Genomic DNA, 25,777 nt, shown 5'->3' with positions numbered 1-25,777 from the left:
TCATCCAAGGAACCCAGATTGCCTTAAACCCTCTGAGGTAGTATAAAGGAAACACAAATCTTCTGAAATGCCACAAACTCTGTTGTAGAAAGGACTAGCAGTTACACACAGTCAGCCCCATCCCATAACAATTTAGTGAAGATGCATCCAGCATCCAGCTGGAACTACAAGGGGAATTATTGGTAAGTAGAATATTAATGTGAACTGAAAACTAGCTAGCCTGCCATAGTTAACAATGTACTCTTGCAAAAAGTACCATCAGATTGTTCATTGCTACAAATGTTCACGATTTAAATTTCTAAGTTTCATCTGAACCCACACTCTTCAGCAACTTACATTGCTCCTTGTAACCAGTCTGGGATGTTGGTCTAGAACTTATTTAGGGAAAAGTAGAGCTGACTGAAGGATGGCAGTCCCATGTTGCGGTAACTTGAGGTTTTTAAATTTGTTTTTGTTCTCTTTTAGGGGAAAATTACTTTAAAAATGTTTTTGCAAAAATGGAATTGTCAGTCAGTCTCTTCTGGGATTGAAACCTGGACTTTTATATTAAGTCCAGGTTTCAATCCCAGAAGAGACTGACTGAATTCCATTTTTGCAAAAACATTTTTATATAATATATATAAAAGTGCATCTCTCTGTCTGTCTCATGGTAATAGTCTGGGATGTGGAAGACATAGGTTCAATTCCCTGCTCTGCCTGACTCAGAACTGAGTTTTTCACCAGATTACAATGAAGTTCTGACCTACTCAAGAGAGAAGACTTGGTGCCAAACATATAATGTTAGAGGAAGTGTGAGAATGGTCTCTGGGGGATGCCATTTTCTCTAATCCCTATCTCCACTTCATCTATCTTGTTCCTTCACAACTGAACAAATTATGCTTCCATGCTGCTACTTCATGCCCCAGTCTGTTATCTACCAAAGAGATTCTATATATGTAACTGCACAGTTACCCGTTTCCCTAGAATCCACCCTGGTTAGAATCCCACCTACAGAATCATCTGCATCATTTCTTGTAGTACCTATGTATTCCTTGGAGGTTTCCCATCCCAATAATGACCTAGCCCAACATTGGTTAGAACTTTTCTACAACCAACCTGGTGCAATTATAACTAAAGTATGCTTTTAAACTGATTTAGATAAGCCACTGGAAACTCTTGTGTGCATCCTCTTACAGCGTTTATCTGTTTAAGCCTTAACTTAAACTGGCAAGGAATCAATTTAGGATAAAGTGATATGTTAGGTTTAAACTGATTTAAGAAGCTCTGGGATTTACACTGGTTTAACTATATGATGATATAAAGAATAAACCATCTTAAATACACACATTTAGTTAAACCCAGTGCAATTTTGTGTTTAGATAAACCAGACCTTAGTTTATGAGATCTGCCAAGATCAAAGCTGAAGTCATAATATGGCCCAGGTAATGTAATGCACTAGGGAATGAAACTGACCCATAATCCAAAGGGTAAAAGCTGTTCATAGTTCATGAGTTTACTGGGACACAGTAAAGGTTGGGTTTTTACCTGCTGTATAATTAACACCTTTTGCTGCTGTTGGTAGTTACATGGGATGAGATTATTGCCAGCAAAATAGAACCTCGAAAAAAGTCAGTATTTCTCTAAACCAAACCGTGTATTAGGGATTAAATTACAGAGAAACTTTTGGATAAACCACCATAGATTCCACAGTGTACAGCCCTTGCATAGAGTCAGGAATACCTGTTTTCTGAAGGTATATTCAGTGATCTTATTTCACAAATAACAAATCAACCCTGTTAGACTTTTCACTTACCCTGTTGATCACCAAAATAAAGGTACATGAATGCAAATATCCCCTTAAACAAAGCAGCATATATATTTTTCTTGGTGTCCTTGTGACTTAAACAGCTGAACAGAGTTTAAAAATTAAAATTCTGGACAAAACTGTTTCCTATGTCAACACCACTTATACCAAGCTTCCAGCTGAAAAGACACTGCCCATTACATAGATTTTTTTTTTCTGTTTTTACAAAGGAAATAGTGACTTGACTTGTATGCCAACAAAGCTAGAATAATATTTTCTGGGAGGTGGAAGGAGAATTAGTATGGCTTTGTATTCCCCAAGAATAGAAATCACCTTGTTTCTTAGTGTCTGATCCTGTTCCACTGAACTTCAATGGGAGCAAGATCTGATTTCTAAGTTTTCTGTCAGAATATTAAGCCCTGCTGTATCAGTGAAACACTATTAGGTAACCTTCATTCATGTGGTGTTATATATTTCTTGATATGAAAACATCCAAATGGGGGAGATGCAGACAAAAATTTTTTGTAGTTAGTTCTACTGTACAGTGTCTTTTTAAACATGCTGTCAAAAGCTTGTCAAAGGGAGGTTATCCCCATTTTAGACTGGGAGACAGAGCAGCGAAGTGACTTGACTAAGGAGATACAGGAAGCCAGCAGAAGATTCCCAAGCCCCCCTTCTTTCATCACTAAGACATTAGAAATAATGTAGGATCTGTTCATTTATCAGAAATAACATTTTCTGGTGTAAATTATTTGTATCAACAAATGGTAGACAAAGGCAAATTTTTTGTGAATGAGGAACAGTTAGGTGTAATGAATGTAATTTAAAGGGAAAATGTATAATACCTTAGACTCTGACCCTGTGTGAATGTATTGCTCAAAACCTGCCAATGTTTAAATGCAAGAAAAAGACTTGAAAGGAGGGACACAATAAAAACAGCAGGGTAGGAAGTTTCACCTATGTGGAATTTAATTTTTTAGATTGAACAACATATTCTGTCACCTCTCTTTTATGATTCTGTCTTTCCCATATAAATAATTTACAATAGCAAGACAAACAGCAGATTGGTGAATGGCAGAGACAAATGTGGATCTAAAGGCTCTGGGATTCCTGTCATCAGGAGGGGCAGTTGAGAGAGAGGTGAATGTCAGTGTGTGTGCCTCTTAATTTTGCATGAAATATTTTTGTTTTAATCAGTGTACAAAGCCCAGAATCAGGGTCAATGCTAAAAAACATCTTAAAGAAAATGATTAACATAGGAGTGCAGCAGATGGAGGTTATAACAACCCGTCCTCCCCACAGGCTACTTGTGCTTCCCACAACAAGACTTTTCTCAGTAGAAGGCAAATGGGCACCTTTTCTGTCAGTCTTGGGATGTGAGCCATAAGGAAACCTATCTTTCCTTTTCAGTGTGTGTGCGTGGCTGGGGAAGGACGGAGGAGGAGAGTAAACCCATACCCAAGGCTAGATGCTCTGGGAAGTTGCCTGCTGGGTCCTGAGGTTGCATGGAATGCCATTGTGTAAATGGGCTCTGGCACTCCATTTTATACCTTTTCCTTCTGGATACAGTAAGTGAGATTACATGGATGGTTCAAGTTTGAAGATGATTTGCCTTACAAGATCACCCACAGGGACTTCTTTATATGGGGCTCTTTGCAAACTTAGACCAGATGCTGAAAACACAGGTGCTGAGCTTTTACTACGGCCAATAATCCACTTTATTTCAGCTAGACTACTCATTATTATAAAGTTAAGCACCTGTGTGCTTGTAGGATGAAACCCCAGACTAAACAGACAGTCCCAGCTTTCAGCATCTATTCATGACAAAACACTTATGCCCACTATCTATTCATTACACTCCCAAGATTATCCCTCCTCATCACGCCCCCTTGACATAGGGGCGATTGGGGGGGAGGGGGGGGGAGGATATATCTTTAACAATGCAGGGAATGAACAATTGCAGCTGATTTTATTATATATATAAAATATGATCACATCCCCTCTGATTTCTCTAGCATCAAAGTGCTTGGCAGGCGCCTCTAGTGTAGTTTTGGCTTATTGTAGCCACGTGAGCGCCCAGTGCGCTGTGTACGAGGGAGGGCTAGTCCACGGAATAGGGATCAAGGCAGATCTCGGCAAAAAACAAACCCTTTTTGGATACTCGCCCCTGCTCCCGTGTACCGTTCTCCCAGCAATGCCTCTGCCTTTCTGGTTCTCAGCTTCTCCTTCGGGGGCGGGCTGATCCAATTGGCTCTGAGAGGGGGATCCGACCAGCACAGGCGACTCCAGGCTGTCTCTGCTAAAGGCAGGCAAATGAACCTGGGTGGAGGCGGGTCGCCAGGCAGAATGACGCTGACCCGAGATGCCATGGGAGGTGGGGCTTGAGCCGCCCAGCCCCCCAAGAAGGGGCTGGGTGAGTTGGGCAGCATCCCTGAGCGAGGCACATGGGCTGTTCCTGGGTAGCTGTACTGGCCGCTGGTGGAGCTGCTGCTCTCTCTCCCAAGCCTGCTAAAACAAGCTCTTCAAGTTTGGGGCTCTGCTCAAAAGAAACGGAAAGCGGGATTCCCCTGCCTCTCCGGGCTCTGCACGGGGCACGCAGCGGGGCCAGCACAGATGGATTTAATTCTAGCCCTTTGGGCTTGCGTGGCCTCTGCGAGAGCAGGTAAGAGGGGGTGACCCACCGGCCGGAGGAGGCTAGGGGCAGAGCTGCGAAGTGCATCTTTGCAAAGGAGCAGCTCGCGTCGGGGCGGATGATGGTTAGCAAAGGGCTGGGCTGTCTCCCCGTGCAGAGGCGATCGGCACCTGTATCTTGGCCGGTGGGGAGATGCGACCCCTCTCCCCTGCCTTCGCTGCGCTGTTCGTTATTTAATAGCATCTCAGATAATCAGTATCGTTATCACTCACCCTCCAGCTGTGAGCTAGCTAATGCTCTGGGCAGTGTGTGACTAGCGATGTCAGGGTGTGGGTGGGTTTTCATGCCATCGTATAGGGAAAATCAGCCACATGGATGCAATTAGCTGCATCTGGGAAGGGAAAGTGGAGTACTCTTCTGTGCTGCGTACCTTGCTGTACCAGGGCCACCAGCAACACCCGAGCCCACGGGGCAGCTCCTCAAAGTCCTGGAAAGGGTTGGGTTGCATGCTGCGGCGACTGGTGTAGAGAACTCGGAAACTTTCCTTTGGAAATAGCTCGTTTCGGGTCAGGCCAGTCCAGCTCCACCCTCACCCAGCCTGGTCTGAAAGCAGGCTTATTTCCGCACCGGCTGCATGTTCAGGGTGACGGCAGGCTGTACTATTATCGTTATGTTGCTGCTGCTGGAAACGTGCCTCCGAGGCCGTGCCTGAAATAAACATGTGGACGCAGTGATATCTGTGTTCAGATTTCCCCCACTTAAAACCGTTCCCATGTGTTTGAGCTTAGTGAGATCCTTTCGGACAGGGCATGCACCTGCTGAGGATTTCCGCCGCTATAGGCTGCTTTCAGCAGCCGACTTCTTTATCCCAGGGAAAAATCATTTTGCTTAGATTTCACTCTGGGGTTAGGCTGAGGGTTTTCTGTGGGGTCTGTCATTGGGGGATTTCAGCCTCGCTTATTTGCTTTGCACAGGAGTCGTTCTCCTGGCTTTACAGCGGAAATGGCACCTCGGCGAATATTAAGGTGGGGATAGGAACCGCTGGCAATCTTGCAATCAGAGGTGAAATTGGCATATTAAAACTGCTCTCATAAAACCACAGTCAATCGCATACAAATATCAAGCTACCAGGACTTTATACAATTGCAACTGGCGAGTAGATCAATTCCCCCTCCCCCCCCCTTATTTGTGTGGGCTTGTCATTCAGGAAAAAATCCTCCCTTATTGACTTTTTAATATTCCCTGTGGGGATCGTTCCTTATTTCGCCAGTCTCCTCCAGGTTAGCCCTTGCTTCCTCTGTTCGCTGTAGCAGTATTTAAGAACCGTTCTCTCTGGAAAGCTTATGTGAGGCAAGATTCAATAATGAAAAGTTTCAGGAGTCTGCCTCTCTCGCTCCCTGCTGTTTGTTCACAGAGGAGAAGGATTTGAAGTAAGGACAGGTGAAGGCTTAGGAAAGCAGATTTTTGAAAAGGAAAAATATCAAGTCTCTCAGGGTTTCTGTGGCTCAGGCAGAGCACTACTGCAGGCAGAGTTTTGTGGTGTGGTCTCTCCTTTAATAATGTTGGGAGCATCTTTTACAATGTTGGCATTAAACAGTAATTTGTCAGAGTATTCTAAGACGCAGATCCATAGCACAGACTGACTAAAAAGCTTCCTTATAAATATAAAGCTTCCTTTCTCCTGTATGAATATAAAAAATACATTTTTATTTTGACAAGTGCAGGCTGTTTTAGAAAGGGACTTGATCATGTAAAGTCTCTTGATCATTTTGAAAGCAGGCATAACACATCACACATGAGCTTATATGTTGATATCTTTCATCTGCAAGTGTTGCTATATTGACTGTAATGGGAGCCATTTTAATTAAAATGTGTGTTTTAGTAGGCACAATTCTCCTTTGTAATATAGCCTCCATGTGCGTTTAGGAATGTTTAAAGATCTGGCAAATCCATAGGAACAGTCAGGCTGAGAATTCCAAATCTCTAATAGAAAGAATGACTAGAAATAATATAATAGAAACATGACTTTCTTGTGGAATCTTTGTTCCCTTTACCCTTGTGTAATGTACTATTCTAAATAGGTTCTGATTTAGAGTACATTAGGGGGATGTTTTCTTGAAGATGTGCAAATGATATTTTCAAGGAAATTACCTAGTAAAATTACTGTATATTTTCCAATGAAATCAATGTGTAAAATGGCAACTAGCATCATAAAGTATTACAGTATCATCCCATTATCTAAGATCACTAGAATTTGAAAGGTGTGTCTAGGGAGAAAATATCTTCTGTTTTTACAGCTAATATAAGACCAGTATTGCATGTTAATGGTAGTAAAGACTAATCTGAGATTAATTTATTTGGAATTGTGAAGCCATTTGGAAAGTTCTATGTGCAACAATTGCCATCCTGCTGTAAACAGTCAAAGGTAAAATACATGTTATAGAGTTCACTTCCTGCTACCACTCAAATAGCAAATATTTGTATGAGACTGACTAGATAAAGTTCCCTCCCCAGTGCAGCCTAGATGTGTACATATGTAAAGAATAAATAAATGTATAATCTCTTTATTTTGTGTTTGTACAGTGCCTAGCACAACGGGGTCCTGCTCCATGATTAAGGCTCCTAGGTGGTCCTAGAATTAACAATTTATATCACATAATTTATGCTTTCTGTGTACCTATCCATTTAACTATAGAGAGTTTCCCGTGGTTCCTGGACTGAACTTTCCAAATTGGTGATAAAGGAACAAGTAGACAATGCAACTTGTCAGAGCTGTTAGATTGATTTAATTTCTTTCAGGGATTTCTTGGTGACATCATTCATAGTTGTATTGCAGCCGTGTTAGTCTGTATCCGCAAAAAGAAAAGGAGGATTTGTGGCACCTTAGAGACTAACAAATTTATTTGAGCATAATCTTTCGTGAGCTACAGCTCACTTCATCGGATCTGATGAAGTGAGCTGTAGCTCACGAAAGCTTTTGCTCAAATAAATTCACAGTTATGTGGTTCATTCCTGTAACATACTATATATAGTACCTTTTAACTTTTCATTAATAAGGGCTGAGTTTTTTCTGTCCTAACTCAGACAAAACTCTCAATAAGTGACTTAAGGATTTGGCCCACTGACTTCAATAGGAGTTGAGGGCAGTGAGTACCATGTGGGATCCTATCCATAGTTTGAACAACTTTAAAAGAAATAATAAAAGGGCTAATAGTTCTCATTTAAAGGAGGAAATGGGATTTTCCAACTTTTTGTTCTACTTAAAAGACAACATAAAATGCTGGATGCTAATAGAGATGTATGTGATTTTCTTTGTATGAGTCTTTTACTTAAGATCTCTAAAAAAGAGAGTGGGAGACTCCAGGGGGAACAGCCCTGCTTATAAAATAGAAGCTGCTTGTTTGTTGTTTAATTATTAAATAACCAGGGTTTTGAGTGTCTGCGTGCAGTCTCAAGAGCCAGCTTAAGAAAATGACTAGGTATTTAAAACAATGTATGGGCTTGCTAAAGAACTGCTATGATATTGTAAGAGTTTCCTCTTTGGAAAGCTTGTGGTAGTTGGAAGGAGGCACAGTATAGCTGGTGGGACTCTCAGCTTGTGTGAATTGAAGTTAATGGAGCCACATTGATTTATACCAGCTGGCACCTGCTGCTGAGTTTGGAATCAGTAGCTTTTAAATAAAAAATAGTGAGGCTATTATGCTTAATGTGGTTGGTCATCTGTTTTTGCTGTGTTAGGGCCCAGTTCTGCTCCCATTGAAGTCAGTAGTAAAACTTCCATTGACTTTAATGGGTTCAAAGTTAGAGCTTATTGGGCATTGCTTAGTGGTCCATTGTTCCAGTTTAAGACATTTTTGGATTGATCCAGCATCCTATGATAGCACTATAACATCTCTCATTGATTTGAATGGGCTTTGGATTTGGGCCCTTAGTATTTGTAACCACATATTCCGATCTCAGCTGGGTCAGCTCAGACCTTCTTCCTAAGTGGATCATTTTAGTATCCTAGAGTTCGTGTGCTTTTCTTTTGGATGAAACCTTAAAGAAACAAAATCCTATCTGTTTTGTGTGGCCGGTAAACCTCCTCAGATGCTTTTTTGCTTTGACGTCCTTAGCCAAAATTTGTCCTTCCCTGACTGTTGGGTTTGGTTTTTTTTGTGAGCTGCTGACCTCTACCTAGAGATGGATGCATTTCAGCTGTATGCTGGGAGCCAGTGTAGGATGCTTTGAGATGAAATGCACTATGTAATATAAGCTTTATCATTACCATTTATTATCCTTATCTCTCTCCATTTTGGCCAAAGAGAGGTAGTTTTAAAAAACAGAAGTTTCTAGTAGTGGGTTTAGCCAGACAGAGGTAAACTTGTTCAGGATGATTTGCATGTAGAAGAGTTCGTTCAGTGTTAGGAGTGTTAGCTGTGTAGATCTTGGGAAAATAGTGCCCACGGTCTTTAGTGAACTCTATCACAGGTCTGAAGGAGATGTCAAAGTCTCTTTAGTATTCAAACATTGTAGTTTCTGAGCATCTGGTACAGATTAAGCCAAAGAGAACCTTACAGCCCAGTGTTATTGCAGAATGTCTTGGAAGTTTGTATCTCCTGGTTTATACTGTAAGATCAGTTTATTCAGGTTCATTCCAGTTGTCTTAATTTTCTACAGAACTGTTTAGTCTTCTATTAATATGAGATCATTAGGGCAGCACACTCTAAATAAACTTAATTTCGCAAGCCAGAAGTGCTTTTATGAAGTCATATCTTCCTGTCAACTGCAAGGTGCACAGCACTCTCAATTGCCACGGTTGGAGTGAGGTTAAAAGAGACCACTTTCAAGTTTCCTTTTCAAGAGCTTTTATTGTTCTCCATGCATTTTGTGAAATGCTGTCTTCTACATTTAGCACAAAATATCATCCCAAGGTATTTTAATATTTGAGTAAAGGAAAAGGAGAAAAAAGTGTTTTGTGGCATAATTGATTTATAAGTAGAATTTCTGATTTATTCTTGTTCATTATATACCCTGACAGTTTTTTTTTTAGAGAGTCTATTAAAAACTCAAACCAGGTTACTTGCTGCCTTACAGCTCAAAGTCCCGGAAGAGAGAGAGAATGAATTTTAAACAAAAAACTGGAGATCACTTAGTGGAAAGCCATCTGGCTATACACTACAGTGAAATCTTGGCGCCTTTGAAGTCAACGTCATGGACTTCAGTGGAGTTAGGATTTTATTCTAGGAGCCTACTCCTGCTCCTAGAATGAAGTTAGTAGCAAGACTTGTTAAGAGCAGGATTGGATTCTACAATAGGTTCTTGCTGTATATGCCAGGCACAGATCTCATACTATCTCCGCTACCATGCTGATGGGTGGACCCTTGTAAGAACAAACCATGCTGGTTTCTTGACATATCTTGTTCCCTTCTGGATAAAGGTTGCACATTGAACCACCTAAAGTGTTCTGTGAACAAGCAGCTGTCCTGAGCCTCTGGGCCTAAATTTGTGCAGCAATTTTGTTACCACTTGGGCATGAATACCCACTGTCATCTGTAGTGACGGTATGGAAATCATGTATCACCCATTTCCATCAGGATGCTAAAGAATACCCTATTATCAGCAGTTCATGGGGGGCATGGTGTCCAGTTTGGAAGCTATCCTATATCTAACTTACAGTGAATGGTGGAAATAAGTACTGTAACCTAATCTATTAAAATTAAAGAGTAGCTGCAGCTTGCCATGGAATGCTAGCATGCTTCAGTTGATCATGAAAGGAGTATTTAGACTTCAATAAGTCCTAGGTACTAGTATAGGTAGGTGAATATGAGTATTGCTGGTCTGAGTGATTACTCATTTCCTCTGCCTGCTGTTTTCTGTCTTCATTTTGTTGCTTTTTATTATAGTTGGATAAGTTTTTTGTTTAATTGTGATAGTTCTTCTGCCATGTCATACTAATGTGTTAAATGTAGTGTCTTTATTGTGTTCTAAAATTTGTGAAGATAAAGGTACTAGCTTAATGGTAGTCAATGGAGAAGAACATCTTTTCTTTACATCTGGGGGGTTACTGTCTCTTAAGTGATTACTGTACATAGTATCAGCACATACCCCATACTGTACTAGAAGTTCTTTGTTGTTATTTTAATGCTTTGATTTAAAATAAAAATTGATTGAACGTTCATTGTTTTTAAACAGTTGTCGGATTTGGAATGGATCCCAATTTACAAATTGATATTATCACAGAACTGGATCTTGTGAATACAACTTTTGGAGTTACACAAGTGTCAGGACTACATGCTAGCAAAGCATTTCTATTCCAAGGTAAATCAAACATCTTAATTTACCTAAGACAGCCTCTGTCTCCATGATTCTCTGTATACAGTGCTTGCATTTTATTATGGGCTCTGTTGTTCCTAAGATACTCTGTTGTTCTACTGAAATATGTTAATGGTGTTTTTACAGGGATGAAGTCAGGTCATTTAGGCCCAAAATTTCAATGGAAACATTTTTTGGGTGTATTTAAACATTCCTCTGTTTAATTTCCAGTTGAATACTCCCACCGAGTTCTCTTGCATGGGCCCAGTTTCATGCATGGATAAGAGGACAGTATTAAAGCCGTTTGTAGTGCATTGATGCACACTGATAGTAATACACCAGTCTCTGGTCAACTTCAATGGAATTGCATGCATAAGAAAGGCAAGCAATATTTATCTTCACACTCTGAGCAGAGTGACAAGCACAAAGTAAATGAACTGATGGTAAAAATAAGACTCTTTGATTTCTAAAGTAATTTAAGTTTCAGTATTGTAAGATGCAACTGGTGAAGTGATTTAGAAGTGGGATTTTAAGTGATCAGTGGCTGAAGTCCTGGCTACTGTGAAGTCAATGTGGGTTTTGCCATTGACCTCAGTGGGGCTAGGATTTCAGCCATTGTTGCTTAAAGCCCTAAACAGCAGAAGAAATAAGTTGCTACAGTATGTTTAAATGAGCAAGTAATAATATGAACAGAGATGTTTTTTCACCCAGCTTAGTATAACTTTTCTGTAACTTGCTTAATACTTACTTGAAAGACTGTCTTCAATGGCTCTTGTTTTTGTTTTTGTTTCAGTAACAATTTAGAGGGACAAAGGGCCTGATTCTGATCTCACACTGTTTTTATTTCATGAACTTTAGTAGTTATATGTGATTTATGTTAGTGTACATGATACAAGAATCAGACCTATAACTTAGCATATTCTTTACCCAGCTGGTAAATATGTACAATATGAAGAGAGGGAACAGGTGCTATAGCAGAGAGATTATTGATGATCATATTTGAGAAATTATGCAGGGTTCACCCTCCTTTCAGGACTCGAAGTCAAATTGTTTTTGCTAATTCCTAGGTGCTGGAATTATTATCAGCAACGTCTAGAATATAGACATCAAGTTAAACGTTAAAAATCTGAAATGGTTTTGCTTTGGATACTCTTCCTAAAATGTCAGTTTTATGTTTTGTGCTGGAGCACTCCATAAGTAGTTGAGGCAAACAGTGTTAAAAGTGCAGTCATTCCTCAGCAGACTGCAATGTCCTAATTGGCTTAAACTATTTTAAAATTTCTCATGGTGTTTTTTGTGGAGTTAATTGAGAACACATTGACAAACTGCCACCATAGATTTTCACAGTCTGAGAGTGGCAAATGACTAAACTAAAAAGATCTGCATGTGCAACCCAGGGCTTGTTGCAACAGTTGATATTAAAAGTACATTTTAAGGGATAATGATCGTGATCTTATATTTCTTTAGCTCCTTTTGTCCTGGAAGAACCCCAAAACACTTTATGAACTTTACAAACTAACATAAAAACTAAACATGTTCTGAAGTTCATCCACCACTGAAATGCAGCCACCTCTGAAGTAAAATGTTCCTAGAAACTCTAAACAAAAATTCAGAACAGCAAGTGAAGAATAAAATTCAGGGTCTTAAACTTTATATAATAAGTTCTTTATAACTGAGATTCTCCCCAAGAACAAAATTCTGCCCATAGGTGCATGTAGATAACCCCCAGTGCTTGAGCAATTGCCTCTTGCATTTCCCCCTCCCTCCCCGCCCCGCTCAGCAGGTTGGCTAGGATAGAATTGCTCTAGGTATATAGTTTCAGTCAGCATGGGGTCTGGGACAGGATTCTTGACCCAAGGATCCTTGGTTGTGTACTCGTTCCTGGAGAAGGTCTGAAGGAGACCCTTTCCAGCTGCCTTTAGGCTAGGATGCAAATCCTAGATTATTCCTGCCTTATTTTTTGGACTTTTCCCTGGTTATTTATTATTTGTTAAAAGCCAACAGTGTGGTTGGGGCTTTGTAAGATGCAGAAGTCAAATAAATGTTCCCTTTCATTGAGTGAAGTAGCTGACCTTAGGATAGTGGTTTTCAACCTTTTTTAATTTGTGGACCCCTTAACATTTTTGAATGGAGGTGTGGACCCTTCTGGAAATCTTAGAGACCACAGGTTGAAAATCACCACCTTAGCACTATGATTTGACCTTGTGCCAGATTGTTTGGCTCAGGATAAATCTGTTTGTATCTGGTTGTTTCTTTCGTACAATGTATATGTTTTTGTATTGGTTTTACTATTTGGCACTTGTATATTTATTATTAGCTGGGCTTCCACTGTATTGAGTAAATAATAATAATACTTTTCCCAGTTGAAACTTCAAGGAGAATTTAGGAAGGCAGAACATAGATTACCAGAGTTGGAAATTGGCGACACTAGATTGGAGCACTGAAAGATTGAAGTCTTGATATCTCTGTGCTTATTTTATTTAACTTTTTCAATAGTTTTTCAGCATTATGGATTTACATTACAGTGCTCCGCAAACGAATGCCTTATAATAATGACTGGAAAATAGCATCCAGATTTTTTAAAATTGCAATGTTCTGTTGGAGCATGTCACTAATGACTGCAATTTGTCTCTCCTCTTCTGTGTCCTCCAAGATGTCATGCTGTCTTTCAGCTGAGCTTTGCTTTGGTCATTTATTGGCGCACTTCACTCTGTAATGCCTGCTTTTCTTTGTTTGCCTCCTAGCTGCACATTGCTCCAATACCTGGCTTCTTTCTCTGAGTCTTCAAAGTGAGGGAGCACCTGCTCTCTACCTAACATGACTGCTTCTGTCTGCATAACTGGAAAGGGGTCTGAGACAGATTCACTGGATGGTTGGATCATTGTATCAAGACAACTGAGCACTCTCCATTATTTGTATATATTTTATCTGTGTGCCCAGTTTAGGATGGGTAGGGAGGAATTCTGAGAGGCAGATCCCTGTACTGCAGTTTAAATGATGGCTTAATTTTTTGTTTTCTGGATTTCAAAGCCCCATTATATAGTCGTTTATGAAATTCAGCTGCATTAAAATCCCAAAATGGAAAATGAAGGGGAAGGATTGAGAAATTGTTACTTTAAATATAGGTTTAGCCTGTGTCATGTGATGAGACTGCAACATGGTGTCTATGCATAGTACTAATAGGTGGCAGCAGAGCACCAGTTCTAAACTTTCTTGGGCCAAATTCTGCTTTTATTTACACCAGAGTAAATTCAGAATAAGTCCACTGACTTCATTTGCATATTAGTCACATTGATATCAACCCAGAGTAATTTTAAGAAGTCAGTGGAGTATTCTTACTTTACGCCCGTGCACCTGAGAGTAGGATATAGCCCTGGAGTTTGGATTTCAATTTACTACAGACAGAGAGACATATTGAGTCCTGGAGTGTGATAGGCAGCATGCGCTACAATGAGGAACTGAAGTGGGAGTCAGAAGACATGGGTTCTAGCATCTATTACCATAACCTCATTTTATGCCATCTGGCAAGTTAACTAGTCTGTGGTCCAGCAAAGCACATAAGCATGTGAGTAGTCCCATTGAATGCTGGCTGCAATGCAGCATTATGACTTTTTTTTTCTGTGTGGGAGTGCTAGGTCTCCCTCACTCCTTCCCCATGCAGTACACCACCAGTGAGGGAACCATAACTTGGCCCTTTTGTATTCTAGCCAGTGTTAGCACCACTTTTATTTAAGGTTGTCCGATGCGTCCCATTATGAGGTGTTTTCAGTGGCTTATAACTTCACTAAACCTGAAATGTACTATGTTGAGTGTCTGCCTCAGGCTGAAGTTCTGCGACAGTGACAGCCGAAACAGTTAAGCTGTCTCTGAGAAGGAGGCTAGGGAAAAATACATTGTTTGAAATGTTAAAAAAAAAAATCTGTTTAAAAAATGTCTTTGGAAAGCTCTAGTGCTCCCATGTTTTGGAGCTGGAACTTGACATTTGCCAGGGGCGTGGCCTATGTGTCAGGGATGTGCTGTTTGCCATCCTTGTAAAAATCCACCCAAATTTGTCCAAGTTTCAAGCCTTTGAAAAATCAATTTGCACAAGCTCAGTAGAGACTTAGATGTAGCAGCTAAAATCTCTGAAGATTCCACCCTCACTGAGCATGCTTGGGTCTCTTGTGCTGACCAGATTGTGTATGTGCAAGCCCCACAAGTTAACTGAGCATCCTCCATCCCCTGAAAACTCCTCGAAGTGTGACCTGACTGCTCATTTGCTATCCTCACAGAGTAACTGAGCAGGCACCAGTCCAAGGCTACAGGAGTGAAGGTGGACTTTCCCTAGAACAGCTGCTCTGGGATGAGGCCAGGCACTTGGACTGAGAGTCGGGAGGCTCTCTCTCCTGTGTTCTGAATGACACCCTTGCTGGTGCCCTGGCAGGGCGGAGGAGGAGATGACTGCTTGACTCAAATACAGAGGGGGCAAGAGCTGGACCTGGGGGCTGGCAGGGGAAGGCTGGGGAGTAGATGCGCACAAAAAGCCTGGGTGGGGGACCATAACTGGAGGCTAGCAGGGGCAGAGAGGGAAGTGGGGGCTGGAAGCTGAGTGTGGAAGCTGGGACTGACTGGTCAAGGAGACTGAGGACACATAGTCTGGGAATGGCTGGGCAAGGATAGTGAGACTGGGATCAGAATCCTGAGACTTGGAGACTGAATGAGTAGGTGAAGAAAATGGGACTGTAATGAGGAATAGATTGAAATGGGACAGGGATAGGTTGGAGGGGATGAGGCAGAAGGAGTCAAGTTCGGGATAATGGGCAGAAGAGTCTGTGCCCACTACAGTATGTTTCCCTCCAGAGCCTGGAATGGAACGAAAGATCCTTGAGTCTAAGGCAATACCTTTGATGTCAGCAGATATCTGAGAGACCCATTCTCCTCTTCTGCTGATCCTCATAGAGGATGACATGCTGCTACCAGTTACTCCATTAGCTAACGTGTCAGAGGTCTGTTTATAGATCTGAAAGGTCCAACTCTGCCAATGATCCATGTGGGTGTCATCATGAGGCTACATCATGGAATTTCTATTTTTTCAATTTGCTTTTTTAAAAGCCTGAGATTCAGTTTAAAAAATGATGTTGAAAGAAAAAAACGATGTTGATTAAGTTTGCAAAATCAAGCACTTAAAAGTTAGGAAATGTCAGAATTAAAGTTGCTTGTGCCCTCTTAGTTCAACCCCCTTGTGCATATGCATTATTTTGTGGTCTTTAATTACACCATCCCATAATTGTTGTTTGCCCTATTCCATGGATGAATCAGGGCAGTGAAGAAGGCCGTTTGTGGGACTCCTGCCTCATTTGCTGCAGAAGCTGAAAGGTGTGTGCATGGATGAGGCAGGAAAAGAAAGGATAGTTCAATGTTTAAGACAGTTGGATATCATCCTAGAGTCTATCCTCGACTCTGTGACAGATTTCCTCTGTGATGCTGGGCAAGTCACTCAAGCCAAACTTTTGGTCACTAACTGTGTGTTCCTTATTGTCTGGGTGCCCAACATGGTACTCTAAAGTCTAGTTTACAGAAGTGCTGACTAGTCACAGCTGCAGCTGAAGTCAATGAGAGCTGTGCTTTGAACATATAAAGTGCTATATAATGCTAAGTATTCTGAAAAATGAGGTCCTGGACATCTCATGTTGGGTACCCAAAATCAGTGGATACTCCTAACCTTAATCTCTCTGTGCCTCAGTATCCCCATCTATAAAATGGGGATAATACAACCCCTCACCTCACAGGGGTGTTATGAAAATCAATTTATTAATATTTATGAAGCACTGTAGTGATAAGCATCACAGCAAACTCCATGGGGAAATTAAAAATTCTGTCTTCAGAGCAGGGTTTGAATAGTGCACTGTATATAAGACATGGGGGAGAAAACAAAATATTGAATAGTTGCTCATTAAGTGAGTACCATCCATTTTGTGCTCTGAATGAGTCAGAGGTCCTGTGGAAAAAATGTGATCATGTAATTAAAGTCTGTATCATAATGCATATGTAGAAGGGAGCTGAATTAAGGTTGCATGGACAATTTTAATTCTTCTTCTCATCCCAAAGCATCATTATAGACATGAGGAGCCAAACAGCATAATCATTCATTCCTGTTCATGGTTCATTTCTCCATTAAGCTCAGCCTGGTCATGCCCCTGCATATGATGTCCCACAATATGGTTGATGGTCAAGCTCTAGGTCTGAATGATCTTGGTTGCATTGCATTCTTTTCTTTAGCATCTTATCATTTGTCTTCTGCAGTGTCTCCATCACTGTAATCTGTTGGACTGCAGTCAGTCCGGTACTCTTTCACATCCTACTCTCCTTCTCTATTTCATTTGTCTTAAAATCATTCCACTTTACCCAGGGCATCTACCAAAGAACTCTCTTCTCTACTGCCTCCAGCCTTATGATGTCAGTTTCATTTAATGGAGCTCCTTCCAGACCATAATACTGTTAGTAAACTGGTTTGATACATTTTCACTTTTATGGATAACAGATAAACATTTTGAGCTGGAGTGTTAAAACTTTAATGCTGGCGTTTCTTAACTTCTGAATGGTTGACTTAACAACCTTATTTTTTTTTTTTGGTGGGTGTGTACACATTCTATATATTATACATATAAAATGTACACGTTTGTATGTGTGTATATATGGCACAAAGTATATGTGTGTGTGTGTGTGTGTATGTGTGTGTATATATATATATATATATATATATATGGCAGTGAAGTCCCTAAGCAAAGTTTTTTCTCTCTGCAAAACTCTAGCTATCTTCAGGAGAGAGAACTGATCTGGATTCAGTTTACAAAGAGCTAGGAGGGGACAAGTGAGATGAATCATTTTCATATTGAACAATTAAAGATTGCTTGAGACATAATTACTGAATAGCATCCCAAGGCTCTGGAGATAGATAAACTAATGTTAACCATTTCAGTTCCCAAAAATGATGCCATGCTGAATAACCTCACAGACCTTACATATCCTCCCATAGCCTGACAGCCAGTGAACTCTCCTGGGAATGGTCAGCATCTGAATTGTGCTGAGCTCTGTGAGAGATGAGCCCAGCCACTCTTATGAGGGCAGCTAAATGAAAAAAAGTTCTGTAGTTCAAGAAAGAGCCCCTTTGTCTCTCTTGATGATATGTCAGTGAGAATACTAACCACACCTCTCTGTCTCCTCAGTTCTGGTAGCTAAATTGTAGCACCAGGGGATCAACATGTCCCATTCTCACTGACCAGTGCAGATCCACTGGCTGGGGTGGAAAGGGGGGAGCCTACTGAGGCGATGTGCACTGTGTAGGACTGGGCTCTGAGGCAGAGTTCCCTGTGCACCACTCTGTATTTGGAGGCAGGCTGCAAGGTTGGCAATCAAAGTTGTGTAGGGGCTCAAGCAGAATGGAGACCACTAAAACCTTGGAAGACATTCCCAGCGCATACTCTGGCTACTCAGGCTGTGTGCTGGACTAGGGTTTTGTCTCATTGGAATGGATGGCTCTGGATAGGGCTCTGTGACATTTTGAAAGTGAGGTAATTTACAGTTTTGCCAGATCTTTAAAATAATGCAGTTTCTGGCTTTTAGTGACATTTTGTGGTAGCAACCAAGCCAATTTTGGTGTTTTTTAAAAAAGAAATCTTTTTATGGCAGCCAAATACTCCTTTTTCCCCCACTGGTAAAACTGACTGGTTAGAAGTTAAGGTCTAGGCCCTTCGCAGACTTTCATGTGGAGAATGGGTGGGGAGGGAGCTTGTCAATGGTCATGAAATTTCAGTTTCCAAATAAAAACTCAACCCAGTAATTTTAGCAACACTAAATGAAAACGATCAGTTTCTTCCCTGGAGAAATGTGCAGGAGAGGTGGAAATATTGCTGTACTGCCGCCTCCTGTTACCTAAATTATTTTGGGTTTCCCAGCATGTCTGTATTGAATAGGAGAGAACTCTAATCATGCATTGCCACTGTCCTTAGCAGTTGTTTTTGCTTTCCTGGGGGACAATAATTGTGTTGCTGCTCTGTCTGCATAGATACAGAGGTACACATGGGGAACAGGAGACTTTCTACAGCTAAAGCTTCTCTGCCAGAAAAGTTCATGGCTTTTAGTTTATCAATCTGTTGACAAAGACCTTTAATAAAGATAAGCAGAGTGAAAACAACGGATGTTTATTCTCTGCTTGATACAGAGTAGGACACGAGAGGTTAACTCATACTATTGCTAATGGGAGTTGCAAGATTCCAAACGATAATATATCAATAGTAGCATGAACACCCATATCTTTAAGGAAAAAGTGTTCAATTTAGATAAAAGTAATAGTAATGGTTTCCAGGGTTCCTTGGAGCTCCATCAAAATGAAAACAGAATGTGTTATGCCTTTATCTTATCTTAAAGGGATGCTGTCAATCTCATAATCACACAGGGCCAAATTTCACTTTCGTTACTCAGGTTGAATATTATTTCATGAATAATCTCATTGGAGTTAATGGGGTTACTCAATGAATAAGGTACTACTTAACTGGAGTAAAGGTATCAGGATGTGGCCCATAATAATCATGATAACATTATCAGCTAATAATCATATATTCTTTATTCAAACTGAAAATATTAAAAACCTAATTTACAGTAACTCCTCACTTAACATCCTAGTTATGTTCTTGAAAAATGCAACTTTAAGAGAAACAATGTTAAGTGAATCCAATTTCCCTATAAGAATTATTGTAAATAGGTGGGGTTAGGTTCCAGGGAAATCTTTTTTTTTTTTTTTGCCAGACAAAAGACATTCTGTACATTGTGATAGACCCAGGCCAGTGGGGTGCAACAGCATAGTCTTATTGGGATCCAGGAAGTGCTAAAGGATCCCCCCCCCCAGCCTAAGAGGGAGGTTGAGCAGCATAGTAGAAGACAGATATACTGGCCACTGGATAAGCAGTTTTCTGTTCCCTAACTGACCAGAGCAGAGGCTGCTCCAGGCTAGGGTGGACACCTGACTCCAGTTAACCTGCAAAGAGTCAGGTGAGCCTGTTAAGCTAATGTGAACACCTGAGTCTAATTAAGGCCCCTCTGATACTATAAAAGGGCTCACTCTGCTCAGGCTGAGGGGAGCCAGAGGAGAGGAAGTGCGGCTGAAGGGCTGGGTAATGAAGACACCCTCAAGCCACTGGAAAGGGAGCCCCAAGGTAAGGGTGAAGAAGGTGTTGAGAGAGAGAAGTGGGAGAGCTGTGGGGAACTGGCCCAGGGAAATGTAGCAACTCTGGCAATGAAAGGTCAGCTGCCAACATCTGCTGCCATTGGGGTCCCTGGGCCAGAACCCAGGGTAGAGGGCGAGCCAGGGTTCCCCCCAACCCGCCGCTACGGAAACACCTCCTGGGAGGGGAAGACAGGCCCCTGTCAGGACAAGAGGCTAAACTGGTCTGGAATAAGCCCATAGGGACAACAGAGACTGTGGGAGTTCTCTCACCAACCTCTTTGCTGGCTTATGATGAAAATGGCTCAGTAGGCTGTGACCCTTGCCTCTAGAGGGAGAAGGGCTATGTAGAGAGTCACAGTGAGCCTCTGAGGCTAGCGTAATCCACCAGGAAGTGCAGGACCTGCTGAGACAAGGTCGGAGCTCTGCCACAACATATACAGTATAAGTTTTAAATAATGTAATACTGTACTCACCAATGATGATTATGAAGCTTGGTTGAGGCGGGGCATAACAGGGTTGGGCTGCAGGGGCTTGCCCTGCTCTGCTTGGCGCCCCTGCCAGGAAGTGGGGTCAAGGTGCAGGGGCTTGCCTGCTTCCTGGCTGAAATGCTGGGCGGGCTGAATGGGGCAAGCCCCTGCCCCTGCTCCCCATCAGGAGTGCCAAGCTGGGGAGCCAAACAATGTTATAAGGGAACATTGCAGGGCTTTAAAGGAGTATGTTCTCTAATAGATCAGCAACCTAATAGTGAAACAATGTTAACTGGGAGGATGTTAAGTGAGAAGTTACTTGTACTTCTCTCCATTTATACTGTTTTCTCTTCACTTGCTGAAGTTCATCCCCATACAGAGGGGCAGACATATATGCTTAAATGGGTTGTAACTGGGACTTCAGAGACCATCAGCCTTGGGCTTGCCCTCTGCATAGGGGTGAATATTGCCCAATGAATAACACTTACTTGGACAAATAGTTCTAATAGGCCTGTTTCTTAATTTTACAGCTGTGTATCTCCATTGTCGTAACTTGATTTACACCAGTGTAAGGCAAAACAGAATTGGACTTATTACTGCTGAGTAAGTAAGGGGTTGTCTACATGGGGAATTGTTCCAGAATAGCTATTCCTGATTAACTCCATGTTTGGGGGCTCTTAATTCAGAATAGGAGAACTTTGAGTGTCTACACATGGAGTTCATCTAGAATAGTTAATCTGCTTTAAATTCCCACTCTGTTTTATTCCAGGGTAATTTTCATGTGTAGGTGAGCCCTTAGTACTACGAAGTATGAGAGAGGCTTGAAGAGTCAGGCTGTCAGCCTGGGCAATGAGGTGGTTGATTTCACTTTTGTTCTTGTGCATTAGCACCCACAACAGTTGTATTTGGGCTCAAAACGCTGAAGGGGACTGTTAACAGTCGAAAATTCATTTTAAATGAAATTTATTTAAAGCAAGTTGATGGAAACAGTTCTACTCGCCTCCCATTTTGTTTAATCACAAAAGAAGAGCGATATCATAGACAAAAGCTAAGTTGACAGTTTCTTTAAAACAATTACATAGATAAAATAGTTAAAAACCATTATGCATCTTTAACAGATTATGCTATAATCAAAGCATAATACGGTAGCTAGACATGGATAATTTCCTCTGTGTGTGGGTGTGGGTAGGATGCGGGGGGGAACCTGCTATCTTGAGGTACCAGCAGGGAATAAAAATTAGATGCTACTTTTGAGGCCTCAACATGTTGCTTATCTGCCAAAAATTCAGCTTAATCTTTCCACCTGGTGCAATAGATCTGTTCGCTATGTGAGGGAGGGAAAAGATCTTTTTTTTTATTTTTCATTTCTGACACACAACTAATGTTAGGTGATCATGTCACGTGTCAGTTTATGGCATGATGCAACATTAGATAACAGGACACAAAGGCAAGGCAATGTGACAAAATGTAGTGCCTCAGAAATTACAAAAACGTAGAATTATTTGACACTTGCTAAGGTAGTTCTCTAGTTCCCAGACGTATCTGAGGGAGTTCCACATCACTATGTACTGAAGCAACCAAAACTGTAGTTAAGCATCTGCTTTTTGGCTTTCCAAAAGTTGCTGTAAGTTTTTCCCTGCATTTTTTTTGTAGTTGGAGTTGAATATCCCATTGGTTCTTTGAGCTATAGAAAGAAAAAGATAACCTAGGATCATAGTACTTACAGACATACTAGTCTATCAAGTCCCTCCCTCCCTGCATTTACAGGAAACTGCTCTTTGAAGCTAGGAATTTTCCTATTGTCTTCAATGGGAGCAGGCCCTTGGTTCTAGTATAGACAAGTTTTGATGTTCCTACTGTTACATTTATTAACCTTAGTTCTTGTGCTTTTCAGATCTTGAATTTCTTGAATACCCACACTCTGAGTGAAATCTAAGGGAGCTTTGGATGTGCAAAGAATGCAGGATTGGATCTCAAATGTCAAATAATCATTGTCCAGTCACACACAATTTAAACACAAATGCCACTCTCCCTTTGCTTTATAATACAAATGTAATAATGTGTACTCTGAAATCATAGCTGGGGGTGGAGTGGGGTGTGGGAAACAAGTAAGCCAAGATTTGCGGGAAGATAATTTTTTGTGTGTCAGGATTTTTCTTTTTCTGTGGAGATCTACACAGGTGCTCATTATGCTGCTTGGAAAATGAAGCAGCAGAACCTTAAAATGTGACACTTCTAGAAGTATTTGATAAATGCTCATGATTTATAAACCTGATGTACGGTACTGTATCTGGCATGTTGGTTTCCAAGAGTACAGGGCTACCTCTGGAGGCAGGACTTTGGGAAGGCGTTAAGTTACGGTGGCCTTTGTGAGAAGTAGTGTGTGTGTGTGTGGGGAGGGGGGGAATGGAAGGAAATAGTTAAAGATTACTTATGTGTAACTAATTATGAAGCCAGTATGAAATTAACGTTTGTTTTGTACTGCCACATATTTAGAAGTCGTGCTCCTCTGTGTTACCCTTTTGTTCTTTGTTAGTGGCAGTGCGTTTAATGTTTTTGATGTGTTGTGAGCACTTGCTTTCAGATGGGATATTCTGTCCTTTCTAGTTTTATACCGTCCTAATTGTTTTGAGAAGCACTCTTTTTTTTTTTTTAAAGAAGGTAAACATTCGTGCTGATGTTATTGCTAAAGGTGAGAAATGCAAAAAGGAGGACACATGTGGCAGTTCCATTTAAATAAAAGCCTATTTTCAGAAACAAAGGCTTATAGAGCAAAAGGGAGCTCTTAATACCCCGAGCACGTTTGCTGTTACGGATGAACCCACAGCAATGGATGCTATCAAACTTGTCATATTTTATTCATGAGTTGTGGTGTGCTTGGATGAAATAAGAAAAGCAATGCTTCAAATCATAATTATGGTGTAAAAAGATAAAACCGTTGTTGTTGTGACATTTTTAAAAATTCCTAAATCTCTCAAATAATTCATATAACAACTTACAGGGAATGACTAAGTGTATTGGTTGTGTTTGATTCTTTTTGTTTCTTTGCGGAATGTAGTACAAAGATACATCCTGAAAGAATCTATAAATGTGTGTGAGTATACCCATTCACCTAATACGCACGCTTTTAAATTCTTTCAGGATGTCTCTTTCAACAGCATTCCACAAAGATACACAGATGATATTGAATACAAAAATAAATGTAAAGCGGCTGATAGCAGAAATTACATATCAATAGAAAAGGGCTTTGACAAATATTACGTTCCAAGCTATTATAATACAGTTACTAAATAAAACAAAGCAACCCAGGATTTCATTTGCTTAAGTAATGTGTTGTGAATTTTCTTATGTAAAGAAATCATAGGAGAATTTTTATGAAACATGTTCTGTAAGAAATATGCAAAGAATGCAAATTATCTGAAGAGTTGTGGATTTTCTTTAAGATGAACTAAAATGCTTTTTTTTTTAAAAAAAAAAAAGTAATTTAAAACTCAAATCATTAAGGCCCTGATCCGCCAAAGCATATAAGCACATACAGTATTTAACTTCAAACATATGAATCATCCTGTTTGATTTCAGTGGGACTACTTGTGTGGTTAAGAGCTTTGTTGGATCAGGGCCAAAGAAAATATCTGTGTAGACTTAACATTTTAAAATTAATACATTTATTTAAAAAGGTGAGGTTTTTGTTTGTCAGGGCCTGAGTTCAGGGATCATCTTCTGCTGGAAGAGTTGATGAGTTCGCTGAGGTTCAGATTTGTGCAAATGCAAGGGTCTGACTGAGCAGATCCAATTACGGGATTGAGCCTTACTACTTGAGGATCACACTGTGTGTTGATGGACACTTGCTGTAATCCTCTTGACTTCAGTGGAATTGCATGGGGGCATAAATCAGTAATGAATGCAAACCATACAGTGCAATGACATGGATTCCTTAAGCAGCTTGGGCCAAATTCAGCCCTGTTGTAATTCCATGGAATGAATTCCTCAGGGCAAGGACTGTCTTTGTGCTAGGCACTGCACAAACATAAAACAGAATGTGGCCTTGGTCCATGACTAGAGCAACTAAGCTCTACAGCAATATAAATAATAATAGTTTAACTTCGTAGAGGTCTGAGCCAAATCCTATTGATTTTGATGGCTTTGGCTCAACCCTTGGTCATCAACTGCATCAGGATACAGACAGAGCTCTGAATATAGGGAGGTAAGTAAAGAACTACTACTTTTAAAAAAACATAGTTTGTTTTCAAACACCTTTATTTGTAATTAACAATAATATAGTGCCTTCTATCTGAGCAGCTCAAAGTGCTTTACAGTCATGAATGAATTTGCCTCTCAGACCATGTCTATTATGCATGTTAAGCAGCATTAAATATAGGAATCTCCCTTTTACAGATGGGGAAACTGAGTCATAGAAAGATTACAGCTTACCCAAGCTTCTAAGTAGGTGTGTGGTAAAATGCTGGTATCTTGACTCAAAGATTCAGGAGTTGGCTGTCCTGTCAGTATACCACATTCTGCATTTCATGTGGTCCCACTGACGATTTACAAAGGAGCTAAAGTGAATTAGTCCCCCCGATTGCTATTCAATTTCAGTGGGAATTGGGCACCCTGGATTCCTTTGAAAAGCCCAGGCAGCTTGACTGCTGACCAGAGGAAGGCAAGCAGGATTTCTCCTGTGGTGTTCATGTTGAATTTTAGAATCTTAAAGCACTACAGAAGCACTAAATAGTACCATTAATTCAGGAGATGTCATCCTGTTGGTAACATCCATTGTATAGGGCAATATTTATAGTCTTTCCCTGTAATATCGAGCTGTTCAGCCTAATGGGAATGCTTTTCAGTTGATTAAAATATTCTCTGTTGTTTTTTCGCCTATACCTTCCAGCACATGGTCTTAAAATAAGGGGATATTTTAAAACACAATTCCTTTGTTTTTTGCCCATGCGTGGTCAGCCAACAAATTATGAAGTCATGACATCAACCCTATCTGAAAATGTTTTTTAAAGGGATGAGGGGAAGTGCCAGTTTGGCCTTGGCAAAAAGCCAGAATAGAAACGGACAGAATTTTCAGTGGCTCATTGTTTAGTGTGATGATGATATTTGTCATATTCTAAATTAGATCCCAAACAGACAATGTTTCTGTAAAAAGTATAAGAAGTCTGTAATAAACCTTAGAAATCACTGCCTCTTCCCAGTGGTGTATAGATTGCCACTGGCTCTGTTGACAGTTCTTCTTGAGACTGTGTTGCCAGGGCGCTGTCTGCTTTCTATAATGCTCTTTTAAACACTCTTGTGCAAAGTTGGAAATCAGTAACTGCAACATTTAGCTTTTGCAGTGATAATGCTACTGTACCTTGTGGGCAATACAGATAAACAGTGGGAAAGACCTTATAATC

The 25,777-nt window shown here is 40.6% G+C and overlaps 1 protein-coding gene across 2 annotated transcripts in view; it reads left to right on the top strand.

Moving 5' to 3' along the window:
• The first annotated feature begins 4,396 nt into the window (after positions 1–4,396).
• The window catches only part of NELL1 (neural EGFL like 1), a 430,252-nt gene continuing 408,871 nt past the window's right edge, over positions 4,397–25,777 (top strand). For both annotated transcript variants that reach the window (XM_077820141.1, XM_077820140.1), the window contains exons 1-2: positions 4,397–4,445; positions 10,590–10,715. In XM_077820141.1, the coding sequence (XP_077676267.1) occupies positions 4,397–4,445; positions 10,590–10,715 (175 nt within the window). The remainder of the gene's footprint in view (positions 4,446–10,589; positions 10,716–25,777) is intronic.

This window comes from Eretmochelys imbricata, chromosome 6, assembly GCF_965152235.1.
Source record: "Eretmochelys imbricata isolate rEreImb1 chromosome 6, rEreImb1.hap1, whole genome shotgun sequence".
Classification (NCBI taxonomy): Eukaryota; Metazoa; Chordata; order Testudines; family Cheloniidae; genus Eretmochelys; species Eretmochelys imbricata.
The sequence above is the reverse complement of the archived record's forward strand: the minus strand, read 5'-3'. Positions and strand labels throughout refer to the sequence as shown.